Source organism: Octopus bimaculoides, chromosome 5 (genome assembly GCF_001194135.2).
Source record: "Octopus bimaculoides isolate UCB-OBI-ISO-001 chromosome 5, ASM119413v2, whole genome shotgun sequence".
Taxonomy (NCBI): Eukaryota; Metazoa; Mollusca; class Cephalopoda; order Octopoda; family Octopodidae; genus Octopus; species Octopus bimaculoides.
The window spans coordinates 53,773,885-53,787,933 of record NC_068985.1 but is presented as its reverse complement, the minus strand read 5'-3'; the positions used below and the strand labels follow the sequence as shown (position 1 = coordinate 53,787,933).

Here is a 14,049-nt window from a genome sequence, read left to right as displayed (position 1 = left end):
AAATAACAGCATCAAAGAGTTGGCATATGCATGTGTGTGATTCCTTGTCTTGATATCATGTGAGAGTGGCATGAGCTGTATGACAACAAAAAGGGGTAGTTATTTCTGTTGTTGTTGTTGTTATTCATCATCATCATCATCATCATCATCATCATCATCATTTTAATATCCACTTTTCCATATTTCCATAGACATGGGCCAGATAGAATTCATTGAGGCAAGTATTCTTAGCTGAATGCCCTTCCTGTAGCCAACCCTCACCTGTTTTCAAGTAAAGTTATATTTCCCCATGGCCAGACATGGTCTCACAGGAGATTGGAAATGAAGGACAGTGCTTGTCTAACAGTGACATACATTTACAACAATCATGCAATATCAACACACACACACTTCTGTCAGTTTCCATCTACCAAATCCACTTACACAGCCATAGAAGAAGACACTTGCCAAAAGTACCATGCAGTAAGATTGAACTCAAAAGCATGTGATTAAGGAGCAAACTTCTTAACTACACAGTCACAATTGTCAAATTCAATCTGTGGTTTGGGAACTCAGATCCCTTTTCAGACAGTTAAGAATCCTTTGAATGTTACTTTAGGTCCTTAATTAATAAACATTGTATAAGTATCATGAAACTGAATGGAGAGGGAACTTATAAATCCTATATGTGGTTACCCAACTTCCTAAAAATAGCAACTAAATATCTGTTACATCATATCATATTGTGTTTATAAACAATCGAAAGATAACCAATAAAAACAAAGGATACATTGGATAATGTAATCATAAATATATTATGACTGAAGAGAAAAGTAAGATGAGAAGGTCATGGATGGACTAGCTTTGACCAAAGGTGTACTGGGTCAGGGTTAACCTTAAGAACAACAATGATGTAATGAAATGAAGTTGGTCTGAGAGAGAATGTAAATTATTTGTTTACTCTTTTGATACTCATCCTCCCAACATTACATTACATTTGGTTCTCATTGTGTCTTGTGGCACTTGAGGCAACAGCAAGATCATTCCACCTTCCAACACTAAAAGCATCCTTGACACTTTGTTCCATTGTTAACCCTCAGCTTTTAAGTTTTTTTGTTATTGTTCTCCGCCACGTTTCCTTTGGTCGGCCATGTCTTCTTTTACCTTGTGGAACCCATTGGCAAAGCAGTTCAGTAATCCTCCCAACATTAACCGTAACTTCCTAATACAAACCCCTTGTTTTTTTTAAAGTCATCTAAATTCAAACCTTCCAACAAAAATTCATGTTCAATAAGTACAAAGTTACCTTATTAAATTCTTTATTAAAACTTCATATTAAGATTATGTTAATTTATATTCCAACCATAATGGCAAAATTATTTTGCTATGTTCTTCATTATTTTCAAAATTAAGTTAAATAAAGGAAATATATTTCAACAGAAAATATGGCAACAAAAACATTAAGCTGAGCATATCTTTTTAACTTTATCCTATTGCTATCAACCAGGGCTGAGAGCACATCTGGTTTTGTGATAAAAAATTTTCTGTTTTAAAGTGGTCTAAAACAGAAATTTTAATCAAAATTTCATAGTAATTCATGTTCCAAACATCACCTTAACAATGACAGTTATTTCACTAAATTCTTCATAATTTTCAAAATTAATTGAATCAAAGGCAAAGTATTTCAACAGAAATATGATAACAAAAGAGTTAAAATGATCTACATACTGCAGTCACTTGATTCGTCATCACCATCAGCACAGTCTGGTTGACCATTACAGACTTTCATTATAGGAAGACACATCCCATTCTTACATTTGTAATCACTGCCAAAACAAGCTGGAAGACAATAGAAAGAGAATTGGACAAAAATGAACACCAATAAAAATAATTGAAAAAAACAAAACAAAGGCTAGCAAATTCACTCACAAGGCATTGGTCAACCCAGAGCTATAATAGTAGACACTTACCCAAGGTGCCAGGCAGTGGCACAGAACCCAAAGCTTGCAAAACAAGCTTTTTAGTTACACAACCATACCTGTACAAAATAGTTAATTTAATTATGCTTCTTTTTTGTTGGGGATAAGGTGATTCTAGTGGCATTTTCCCTATTAAATTATAATAACCTTATGTCCACTTTCCATGCTGGTATGGGTTGCATGTTTCAACAGGATTCAACAGGTTGGAGGTCCATGCCTTGCTCCAGTGTCTTAGTGCTGATCTATGCTAAGATTTTGTATGTTGTGACCTCAGTGCATTGCTTTGCTTGGGGTTCTTTAATGCTGTTACAATGGGGGAGCCTCTAAGCTACATAAAGTTTGGAAGTTTCCCATTAAACATTTACATCAGATCTCACAAAAATTAAAAGCATATCTCTTAATCATTCCAAGCCCAGCTAATTGTAAGTCTCAAATTGTAACTTGTTTAGCTTACTCCTATATCCAGCACTGTTCCACCCACTATCCAACACTTTAACATCCATCCATCCATTCATCCACCCATTTTCTCCACCACTATTTCTGGGAGGGTCATGGAAGTAGATTGCTATCAGAAGTAACCATTATTACACTTTTCTGCTGGATTCCCAAGCATCAGCATCACCAGCTGAGACTTTGAATATTATCCAACCATCTCATTCTTATTTCTTTATTGCCTACAAGGGGCTAAACATAGAGGGGACAAACAAGGACAGACAAAGAGATTAAGTCAATTACATCGACCCAGTGCGTAACTGGTACTTAATTTATCGACCCCGAAAGGATGAAAGGCAAAGTTGACCGCGGCGGGATTTGAACTCAGAATGTAACGGCAGATGAAATACCGCTAAGCATTTCGCCCGGTGTGCTAACGTCTCTGCCAGCTCGCCGCCTTCTCATTCGCCGCCAACCATTTCATTCTTGGCCTACTCCTAGGTCTCCTGCCAGTTGGCTCATCATGAAAAACTTGTCTTCAAATCCATTCCTGCAATATTGTATAAGTCAATGGAGTAGGGGGTCAGTGTCCATGACCTCTGTAGTCTCTCCAGACCAGTGACATAGATACATACATACACTGTTTTTCTTTGTTTCGTTATCTATTTTGCAGATTCGCATGACACTCTGTTGCCATCAATTCCATTATTATGAATTCAAATTGGGAACTTGAGTCATAGTGAATCTTTTATTAACTGATTACACAACCATGGATGCCAACACTATGGATGCATTGCAGTTACTCTCTTCATAGAGTTTGATGATTCTGATCATTGATCTTCTCGGATTCCTCTGCTCAGCATCAATGTAAGAAACACCATTAGCTCAGTTGAGCTCTTCCATTATTTCTTCCCAATCAATCATACTGCAATCTCATGACTTCATCATATCCCTGGCAGGGTGGCTGAACAGGTGCTATAACTTGCCAAAGGGCAGCCTGTAATTATGCAGGGCACAGTCATCACTCCGTGAAGTATTTTCAATATACATACATACATATGCATGAGAACACATACATAAAACAAAACATAAAAATCTGCACATATGCAAACATATATACATACAAAATTACCCTGTTGATGTTGTTGAAATTCCAATGAAGGAGTCTTGGAATCTAGGTTAGAAACCAGCTCTCTGTCTTTATTAGTAAGAAATCTTGAAAAAAAACTGAATAATGACATACATATATGCATGCATGCATGCATACATACATACATACATACATACATGCATGCATGCATGCATACATACATACATACATACATACATACATACATACATACATACATACAAAGTAAGTGCTTAAAAGAGAATCTGGATAAACTGAGATTTTCAGAAAGAGAAATATACCGGCTAATTCATACATTACAAATGCAATCTGTGAGTGGAACAGTAAAAATATGCAAGACTTTTCTCAAGTTTCAAATGTGAATTTGTTTGTGTTGACAACATCCCAAAGATGGAGCCTCATATCTTTGTTGGAAACTAGCTCCCACCTCAGTGGAAGATTTATGATAATTAAAAAATAGAAGAGACATACATACATACATACATACATAGTATATCTGATGTGTACAGTTAGATGTATGACTGCTACTTTTGAGTTTAGAGCTCCTTGTAGATTGTCATCATCCAGTCTGCTTCCAATGTAGTGGTTATTTACTATTATATTAATAGTAATAACTGGTTATGATATGCAGAGCAAATGTAAGAGAAATTATACTAAACACAAGTTTATATTGTTTATTTCCCTACATATTATAGATTTCATTATTGTGGCTGTCTGGAATCTCTGCATTGGATGTTCCAAGTGCAATTGGATGCTGAACCACTGCAGATCATTAGAACATCTTATTGCATTATGTTACAGACATCAAATGAGACAACCAATGCAGAGCTCTCAAACAATCACAAGTGTGAAATGTACACAAAGAAAAACTGATATAAACTTCTGTTTATAATATTTTATCATATAGGCATGGCTGTGTGGTAAGAAGCTGGCTTCCCAGCCACGTTGTTCCAGGTTCAGTCCCACTGCATGTCACTTTGATCAAAAGTTTTCTACTATAACCTCAGGCCAACCAAAACCTTGTGAGTGAATTTCGTAGACTGAAACTGAAAGCCTGTCATATATATATATATGTGTGCATGTACGAGTGTGTGTGCATGTGAAAGTGTATGTGTGTGTTTGTCTATCACCACCAATTGATAACCAGTATTGGTGTGTTTACACCCCCATAACTTATCAATTCAGCAAAAGGAACTGATAGAATAGTACCAGGCTTTAAAAAAGTCCTGGGGTCGATTTGTTCAACTAACACCCTTCAAGGCAGTACCCCCAGTATAGCCACAGTCAAATGACTGAAACAAATAAAGAATAAAAGAATATGTTCAATGTGTGTGTGTGTGTGTGTGTGTGTGTGTGTGCGTGTGCATGCGTGCGTGTGTGTGTGTGTGTGTGTAATATTGATGATACCCAGCCAGTTAATATCCATGGACATACTTTACAATTTAAGAATAAAATATTTTGTAATTGTGCTGTTATGTGAATAAATAATTTAAGAGATAAGAGGATGAAACACTTACTGCAATTTACTTCATCACTGAAATCTCCACATTGATTAATTGCATCACATTTGAAAGACTTTGGAAGACATCGATGGTTGGCACATTCTATGTGCCATTTGGGGTTGCATGCTAATGGGAGAGAAGAAGAAGACAAAAAAAGAAGAGTTTCATGAACTGGTTCTTCATTTCTTTTAACACCATTTACATCACCCTGCTACCCTCTACTCCCACCACCAATACTATTATTACTACTACCACCACCACGACTATCACAATTTCTGTCACCTATACCACCACCACCACTACACAAAGCACTGTTACTACTACCATCACCAGTACTACTCAAGCTACTACTATTACAACTGAGGAAGAACTAATGTAGACTGTATATCAAATATTCATCAATACTCTATGGAAAAAGTAATTACTTTATTGTTGTTGTTGTTGTCATTATTATCATCATCATTATTATTATTATTATTATTATTATCATTATTATTATCATTATTATTATTATTATTATTATTATTATTATTAAGGTGGTGAGCTGGCAAAATCTTTAGCATGCTGGACGAAATGTTTATAGCAATATTTTGCCCATCACTACGTTGTGAGTTCAAACTCCACTGAGGTCGACTTTGCCTTTCATCCTTTCATGGTCGATAAATGAAATACCAGTTGAGTACTGGGATCGATGTAATCAACTATCCCCATCCCCCAATTTTCAGGCCTTGTGCCTATAATAGAAAGGATTATTATTATTATTATTATTATTATTATTATTATTATTAACTCTGCTTTATTGCTGAATGCTAGGTCTTTTGGATTCACTTGTGCAGCAGAACTTTGAGAAACAACATTAGTTAATTTCCATGCAGGCCATCCTTTAATTGCAATTAAACTGTGTAGTAGAGAGTAGGAGTGAGGATTATGTCAGAAAATGAAAACAAAACGTTGCAGGTGAGAGGTGTCAATAGTTTTGACCTTAAAAGTATTATAGACAATTCTTGATAACTTACTACAATTGTGTGGTTCATCAGTGAGATCTTGACATAGAGCATGACCATCACAGTAAGATTCTCCAGGAATACATTCTCCGGACAGTTTACAATGGAATTGGGTCTCAAGACATTCTAAAATGATAATGAAACATAGTAAACAATAAATGTCTTAACTCTCAAATATAATATCTGTAGTAAATAAAGGATAGCGCTTAACTGATGTGAAGTATATGAAAGATAGATTTTAAGTCATCTGTAATACAGAGAGAACAGATCTTAACTCATCTGTAATACAAAGATGTTAGGTCTAAATTCTCAAATAGAATATCTGTTATATAGAGAGGATAAATCTCAACTCATCTGTAGTGCAGGGATAGATCTTAACTCATCGGTGGTACAATGAGAACAAATCCTAACTCATCAGTAGAACAGTGAGGACAGATCTAAGCACTTGAAGGATAGATCCTAACTCATTTGTAATACAGAAATGATAGATCTTAACTTTCAGTAATATTACCTTGTATTACAAGTAAAAGGTAATATAACATTTTAACTTTAAGATACACCATATGTTGTATGAAGACACCACCTTTTAACTCTGGAATATATCATCTATAGTACAGGAAGATGCATCTTAATTCTCAGATACAACAACTTTAGAACTGTAGGCATACATCTTAACTCACAGATATTTGTGAGTTAAGATGTACCATTTCTAGCACAAAGTAGATAAATCTTGGCTCACAGATACTTCATATGTAAGACAAGAATGACATATCTTAACTGTACAGTATATCATCTGAAGGATAGAGATGATAATCTTAACTTACAGAAATATAAGATCTAAGTTGAGGTGAGATACTAGAAAAGAATGGAAGTTTTGTGAGTTTACTGAGAAGTAGATATGAGAAGGTACATAGTCAGCATCTCTTAGCATAAAGCTGCTTCTCACAGGTTCCTGTTGCAAGCTGCTGGTGGCACAAAAAGAGGCCCCAAGTACAATCTATAAAGTAAATAGCATTAGGAAAGATCTCCAGCTGTATAATCTATGCTAAAGTAGACACAGGAGATTGATGCAGTCCTTGGATGTATTGGATCCTGTCAAATCATCCAATCAGTACCAATATGGGGCATGAACATTAAATAGGGTAGTGATGATGATGATAATGTGAGTATATGTGTGCATATGTATTCCCTTAGGAGCTGTATAACAGTGAATGATGTAAACATCACCAAGAAAACCAATCAAGTGGTGTTTTCAAGCAAAATGCCTTTTGGTATTTATGCCACACAAGTTTGTACAGACTTTCCCTTCTTGCTGTTACAATGAAAGGAACCATTGACTAGAGCATTTGAAACTTGCAATCAAAGATGCTATTGTTAAAAAAAAAACACATCATAAAAACAAGACAGTTAACAAGTTAACATAAAATACATAAAATAAATATATTGAAGGAAAATATTGTAGAATGACTTACTGCATCCTGGCAATTCATCAGAACCATCAGAACAATCTCTAACATTGTTGCACCAATGTTTGTGGGACATACAGATTCCATTTCCACATTGGAACTGTTTCTGGAAATCACATTCTACAACACAAATCATTAATAATAATAATAATAATAATAATAATAATAATAATAATAATAATCCTTTCTACACAAGGCACAAGGCCTGAAATTTTGTGGTTACTTAATTTATCAACCCCCGAAAGGATGAAAGGCAAAGTTGACCTCAGTGAAATTTGAACTCAGAATGTAAAGACAGACAAAATGCTGCAAAGAATTTTGCTCGGCATGCTAACAATTTTGCCAGCTCACCACCTTAATAATAATAATAATAATAATAATAATAATAAAGTGACTAGAAGTGTTGTCATGTACATGTTTTGTCTTGGTATAAAAGATGGGCTACAGCAAATATTCTGTTCAATACCACAGATTTGCTTGTCAGTTGTTTGACCTTAATCAGTTGAGCATGTCCCTTAGTGGCTGACAATATGTGCATCTCTGATCATGAGCAGAAACAGTGGGGGGAGCATCATAGCCATGTGTTGAGAGGAATTCTTTGGGGTTTGAATAATTCACTTCTGAGAACCTGGGTGTTTCATTCAATGTCCTTAAACAACCCTTATTCAGGGACCTTTTGAGTGGTATGGGCTACTAGACTGGAAGAAAATTCTAACTGGGTCCTGCCTGCAACGTCATGCACTGTTTATCTTAAGGTCACATATGCACATATGGTTGTGATGCATTTGCTTGGTGTACCCTTATCAGATGGGGAGATATAATGGATGGGCTTCATATATTTTACCCCAGTGTCACTTTGCTCTCTCAATAATAATAGTAACGATTCCTTCTTCTTTAGGCATAAAGCCAGCAATTCTAGAAGAGAGTAGTTGATAACATTGACTCCAGTTCTCAAATGGTACTTATTTTATCAATCTCAAAAGGATGAAATGCAAAGTTGACCTTAGCAGGATTTGAACTCAGAATATAAAGAGCCAAAAGAAATGCTACTAAGTATTTCTTCTTACAGACTGCCAGCAACATTTATTATACCAAGAACAACAACAGCAATAATAATAATTCTAAATTCACAGGAGAAAGAAAGAGAGAGAGAAAGAGAATATAGACAGAAGAATTCAAGACAATGAAGTGCTGTAGGTGGTAAGGAACCCCCCACCCACCCCAAATCCTATGTCTCATTTGTCTATCAAGATTTTTATGTAAAATATCTTCAAATGCTACTCTATTTTTGGAACACCCCTTTATGCTGGCTGAATAAGCATCTCTAGGTCATAACACATCAACAAGACTTTTCTGTGTCTCTGACTCTGTCCCATTATCTATAATTAGGTACCATGGGGAGATAACTCTTGTTATCTCTTCATATTAAATTGTAGTGGGGGAATTAAGTGGAGTCTTGTATATGTTAATTTATGAATTTCTCTAAGACAAACAGTATGTAATCTCTTTATCTCTCATAAATTAACACATACATACACACATAAAAATGCAGAATTGAGAAGAATCTTCAGTCTTATACCTACCACTCACTGCTTGAAGCTTACAAACTTCCTACACTCAGATCCCTGAATAATAACCCTTATCATATATATGATGATGGTGTGTTGCTTAGTGGTTAGGGTGACACACACACAATCACAAAATTGTAATTTTGATTCCCAGACCAGAAGGGCATTGTGTTCTTGAGCAAAACATCATTGAATGTTGCATCAGTCTACTCAGCTGTAAATGGATAACCACGTAATTGACTGACATTCCATTCATGAGGAATATTGGCCTCCCTGCGTATCCAGCAAAGTGGCTTCATTCAAAAGCTATAACATTGCAAGGAAGTGCATTGCAACCAGCAGTGTATAACAACATGTGAAAATCTTCATAGTAATATAGTGTTGTGTTTGTCTCCTAAAGAAGGTGATAAGAAGCAGCAGCTGTCTAATATGAGTTCTATCACTATAGCCATAAAGGATAAAGATCAAATCATTTGGTAAACATTTAAATAGCATCCTTATAGGAGCAGTCATGGTTGTATGATTCAGAAGCTTTGCAATCTCATGGTTTTGGGTTCAGTCCTACTGTGTGGCACCTCATACAAATATCTTTTGCTATTGCCCTAGGCCAACCAATACCCTGTGAGTGAATCTGGTAGATGGAAACTGTGTATACATATGTGTATGTTTGTCTACCATCCCTCTTCTTGCCAACTGCTGTTGGTTTGTTTACATTCCTGGAACTAAGTGGTTCATCAAGAGAGACTGATAGAATAAGTACCAGACTTAAAAAGTAGGTACTGGGGTTGATCTACTCAACTAAACACTTTGCAGTAGTGCCACAGCATGGCTGAAATCCAATGACTGAAACAAGTAAAAGAAGATAAAAAAAAGATCCATATTTCATTAATATCCATATTTTAATTGACATAGTAAATTAAAAGAGATTTATGCATATTCAACAGCAAAAGTGACCAGCATTTAAGCAATTATTAGAAAAATGAAGCGAGCATTTTGAAATTATTCATAATATATTAATGAAATGTTTGCTGACAATATTCAGCAAGGCAGTGAACATTTAACATTTTTTTTTTCGTTTTTGGTCAGTAAGTGTTATTTTCTATTTGCTTTTATCTAGAAATCAAAGGAAATGACTATTATTCCCTTCAAACTTTGCTTTTGTGACCTGAACAATAATGTTTTGAAACTGACCTATTTTTCATTACACTTCAGACAGATTCAGTTGAGTTGCTGAATTTCAGAAATATCATTATAGCAAATATTCTACTCAGTACCACAGATTTGCTTGTCAGTTGCTTGACCTTAACCACTTGAGCATGTTACAAAGTGGCTGACAATATGCGGATCTCTGATCATAAGCCACGTGTTGAAAAGGATTCTTTGGGATTTGAACAAATGTAAGACTGGCACCCATGCCAACGTCGTCTTCTTCATTGGACACGAAACTCAGCTTGCAAAGACCTGTTGGGGCAAGCAAAAGCAAAATCGTGACGGCACCTATGTCCAGCGTCGCCTTTCTGGCACTTGTGCCTGTGGCATGTGTAAGGACTTTCAAGCGAGAGCCCCTGGACTGGCTCTTCTGTAGGTGGCACATAAAATACACCAATTTTGAGCGTGACCATTGCCAGTACTGCCTGACTGGCCTTTGTGCCGGTGACACATAAAAAGCACCCACTACACTCTCGGAGTGGTTGGCATTAGGAAGGGCATCCAGCTGTAGAAACTCTGCCAAATCAGATTGGAGCCTGGTGTAGCCATCTGGTTTCACCAGTCCTCAGTAAAATCGTCCAACCCATGCTAGCATGGAAAGCAGACGTTAAACGAAGATGATGATGATGTAACAAAAGCAAAGTTTGAAGGAAATATCAGCCATTTTTCATACTTTCAAGGGTTAAGCAAATAAGAAATAACAGTTGCTACCAAAGGACAAAAATTGTTACAGTGTTATTGAGGCAATTGTTAGCAATACTATGAGCATTCTGTAAACAATCATCATAACATCAGTAAAGTCTGTCAGCAATCAGTAAACAATCAATAAAACATCAGCAAAATATGTGTAGGCTATCACCAACATGGCAGTGAACATTATGCGAACTAATGTTAGTAAAATAGTGAGCATTCTGTAAACAATTATCACTATAAAAAGTGAACAATTTGTGAACAATCATTGGTGTAATAGTGATGTTTTTTCATGAACACTAATCACTGTATGTCAGTGAACACTCTGCAAATCATAATTAGTAAACTGTGAATATTACATAAACACAGGATATTAATTGTATTCTGTAAGCAATAGTTATTAGGAGAGTGAACAGTCTGTAAACAATAGTTATTAGATATGTGAAAAGTTAGTAAACAATAGTCATAAAAAGGTATGAACATTCTGCAAACAAACAGCACAACAGTGAACATTCTATAAACCATAAATCAGTTCAGTAATAAACGTTCTAAATATCATTTACAATCTTTCTAAAAACAAAGAACATTCTTTTCTACCGAAATTTTTGGGGAGGGAGCCAGTCAATTAGATCAACCCAGTCAATTAAATCGACCCAGTCAATTAGATCGACCCAGTCAATTAGATCGACTGGTACTTAATTTATCAACCACAAAAGGATAAATGGCAAAGTCGACCTCGGCAAAATTTGAACTCAGAATGTAAAGACAGATGAAATACCGCTATACATTTTGCACAGTGTGCTAACGTTTCTGCCAGCTCGCTGCCTAAAACAGAGAACATATTGAAAAATGAACAGATGCAGGTGTGGTCATATGACTTAGAAATTTGCTTTGCAATGCTATGGATTCAGGTTCAATCTCACTAAATGACACATTGGGCTTGTGTCTTCTACAATAGCCCTGAGCCAACCAAAGCCTTGTAAATAGATTTGGTCAACAGAAACTGTTTGGAAATTTATCATGTAAGAGTGTGTGAGTGGAGTGTAAGTATGTGCGTGTATATGTGTGTGTGTGAGTTCATGCTGGTCTCCCACCCCATAATTTGATAACCAGTGTTAGTTTGGAGAGCATGAAAAATCACAACAGGTGTGGACACTCACCCTTCATCAGTTGTCAAACAAAAGTCATCACGATTTCAATGCTTTATTCATAATATTTCTCAATTTGTTGTCATTAAAAGCAAAACAATGCTAAAGTATAAATGAGCAAACATGACAGACAGCATGGCTGCATGGTAAGAAGTTTGCTTCCCAACCATATAGTTTCAGTCCCACTATATGGTGCCTTAGATAAGTGCCTTCTACTGTAACCTCAGGCCAACCAAAACCTTGTGAGTGGATTTAATAGATGGAAACTGAAAAAAGCCTATCATATATATATATATATACATATATATATATATATATATTATATATATATGTGTATTATGTATGTATGTATGTATGTAAATGTGTATGTATGCATGTCTGTATGTGTGTATGTTTTTGTGCCCTCAACACTGCTTGACAACTGGTGTTGGTATGTTTAAGTCCCTGTAGCCTAGTAGTTTAGCAGAAGAGACTGATAGAGTAAATATCAAGCTTTAAAGTACTAGAGTTGATTCGTTTGACGTGCCCAGGCATGGCTGCAACCTAATGACTGAAGCAAGTAATATGTACTGAATATATATGTACATATATGTAGTTCCACTGTGTGGCACCTTGGGCAAGTTCCTTCTACTATAGCCTCAGGCTGACCAAAACCTTGTGAGAAGATTTGGTAGATGGAAACTGAAAGAAGCCCATCGTGTGTGTGTGTGTGTGTGTGTGTGTGTGTGTGTGTGTGTGTGTGTGTGTGTGTGTGTGTGTGTGTGTGTGTGTGTGTGTACCCAACATTGCTTGACAACCGATGTTGATGTGTTTACTTCCCTGTAACTTAGTAGTTCGGCAAAAGAGACCGATAGAATAAGTACTAGGCTTACAAAGAATAAGTCCTGAGGTTGATTTGTTCAACTAAAGGCAGTGCTCCAGCATGGTTGCAGTCAAATGACTGAAACAAATAAAAGAATAAAAGAATATATATATACATACAGGGTGAGATGGGTAAATTGTTGCTGTTTTAAATTTTTAATTTCACACATGTGCATTGTTTGTTTTTGATTTTATTGACTGCATAGTATAGTAGAGTCAGTTGGGCACCATCTGTGAGAGAAACATTACCATGATGCAATTCACTCTGCCAGAAATTTGGAAACCACATGCTGAGCTGATTGGCATTTGTGCCCAAAGTTCCAATATGAACATTTCAGAGTGTTTGGGTGTCAATCTGAGAAGACTGCAATCTGAGAATACTGCAATCTGAGAAGACTGCAATCTGAGGACATGTACCAAGAGTGATAAAAAAAATCAAACATCCAGTCAAGATCAAGGTGTTTGGAATGATAACTAGTGATGGCGATGTTATGCCTCTATTCTTCTTCCCACACTGCCTCACACTCAACATGGAGCCATACATCAAGTGCCTGGAAGAGGTAGTACTGCTCTGGGTCAAAAGGGTGGCTGCTGGAAGATCCTATGTCTGACAACAGAACTCTGCACCATGCCAACAAGCAAGAGAACTCAGTCATGGTTGTCAGACAATTTCTGTGAATACCTCACCCCTAACATCTGGCCACATAACTCCCCAGACTGCCACCCCCTTGATTATTATGCATAGGATGCAGTTAAGCAAGGGACAAATAAAACTCCTTGAAACACCAAAGATGAGCTGAAGGCAAGGATTATGGCAGCATTCACCACCTTAAACAAAGAGACCGTCCAGAAGGGTTGCAGAGGATTGCGAAGTCATCTGGAGGCCATGGTTGAAGTCAATGGCGGTTTTATTGAATAAATTTACTCTTTAGTATTTCAAGATTATTTTTATGTAATTTTGGTAAATATATCTATTAAAATGAGATGTCAGTGTTATTTTCATTTTTGTGTAATTTAAACAACAGTTTATTCATCGTACCCTGTGTGTATGTGTGTGTGTGTATATATATATATATATATAT

At 36.2% G+C, this 14,049-nt stretch overlaps 1 protein-coding gene across 3 annotated transcripts in view; it reads right to left on the bottom strand.

Moving 5' to 3' along the window:
* Nucleotides 1-1,680: 1,680 nt before the first annotated feature.
* The window catches only part of LOC106873816 (atrial natriuretic peptide-converting enzyme), a 37,375-nt gene continuing 25,006 nt past the window's right edge, over nt 1,681-14,049 (bottom strand). For all 3 annotated transcript variants that reach the window (XM_052968390.1, XM_014921329.2, XM_052968391.1), the window contains 4 exons: nt 7,498-7,611; nt 6,038-6,151; nt 5,037-5,147; nt 1,681-1,818 (listed from right to left, as the gene is read on the bottom strand). In XM_052968390.1, the coding sequence (XP_052824350.1) occupies nt 1,700-1,818; nt 5,037-5,147; nt 6,038-6,151; nt 7,498-7,611 (458 nt within the window). In that variant the 3' untranslated portion in view covers nt 1,681-1,699. The remainder of the gene's footprint in view (nt 1,819-5,036; nt 5,148-6,037; nt 6,152-7,497; nt 7,612-14,049) is intronic.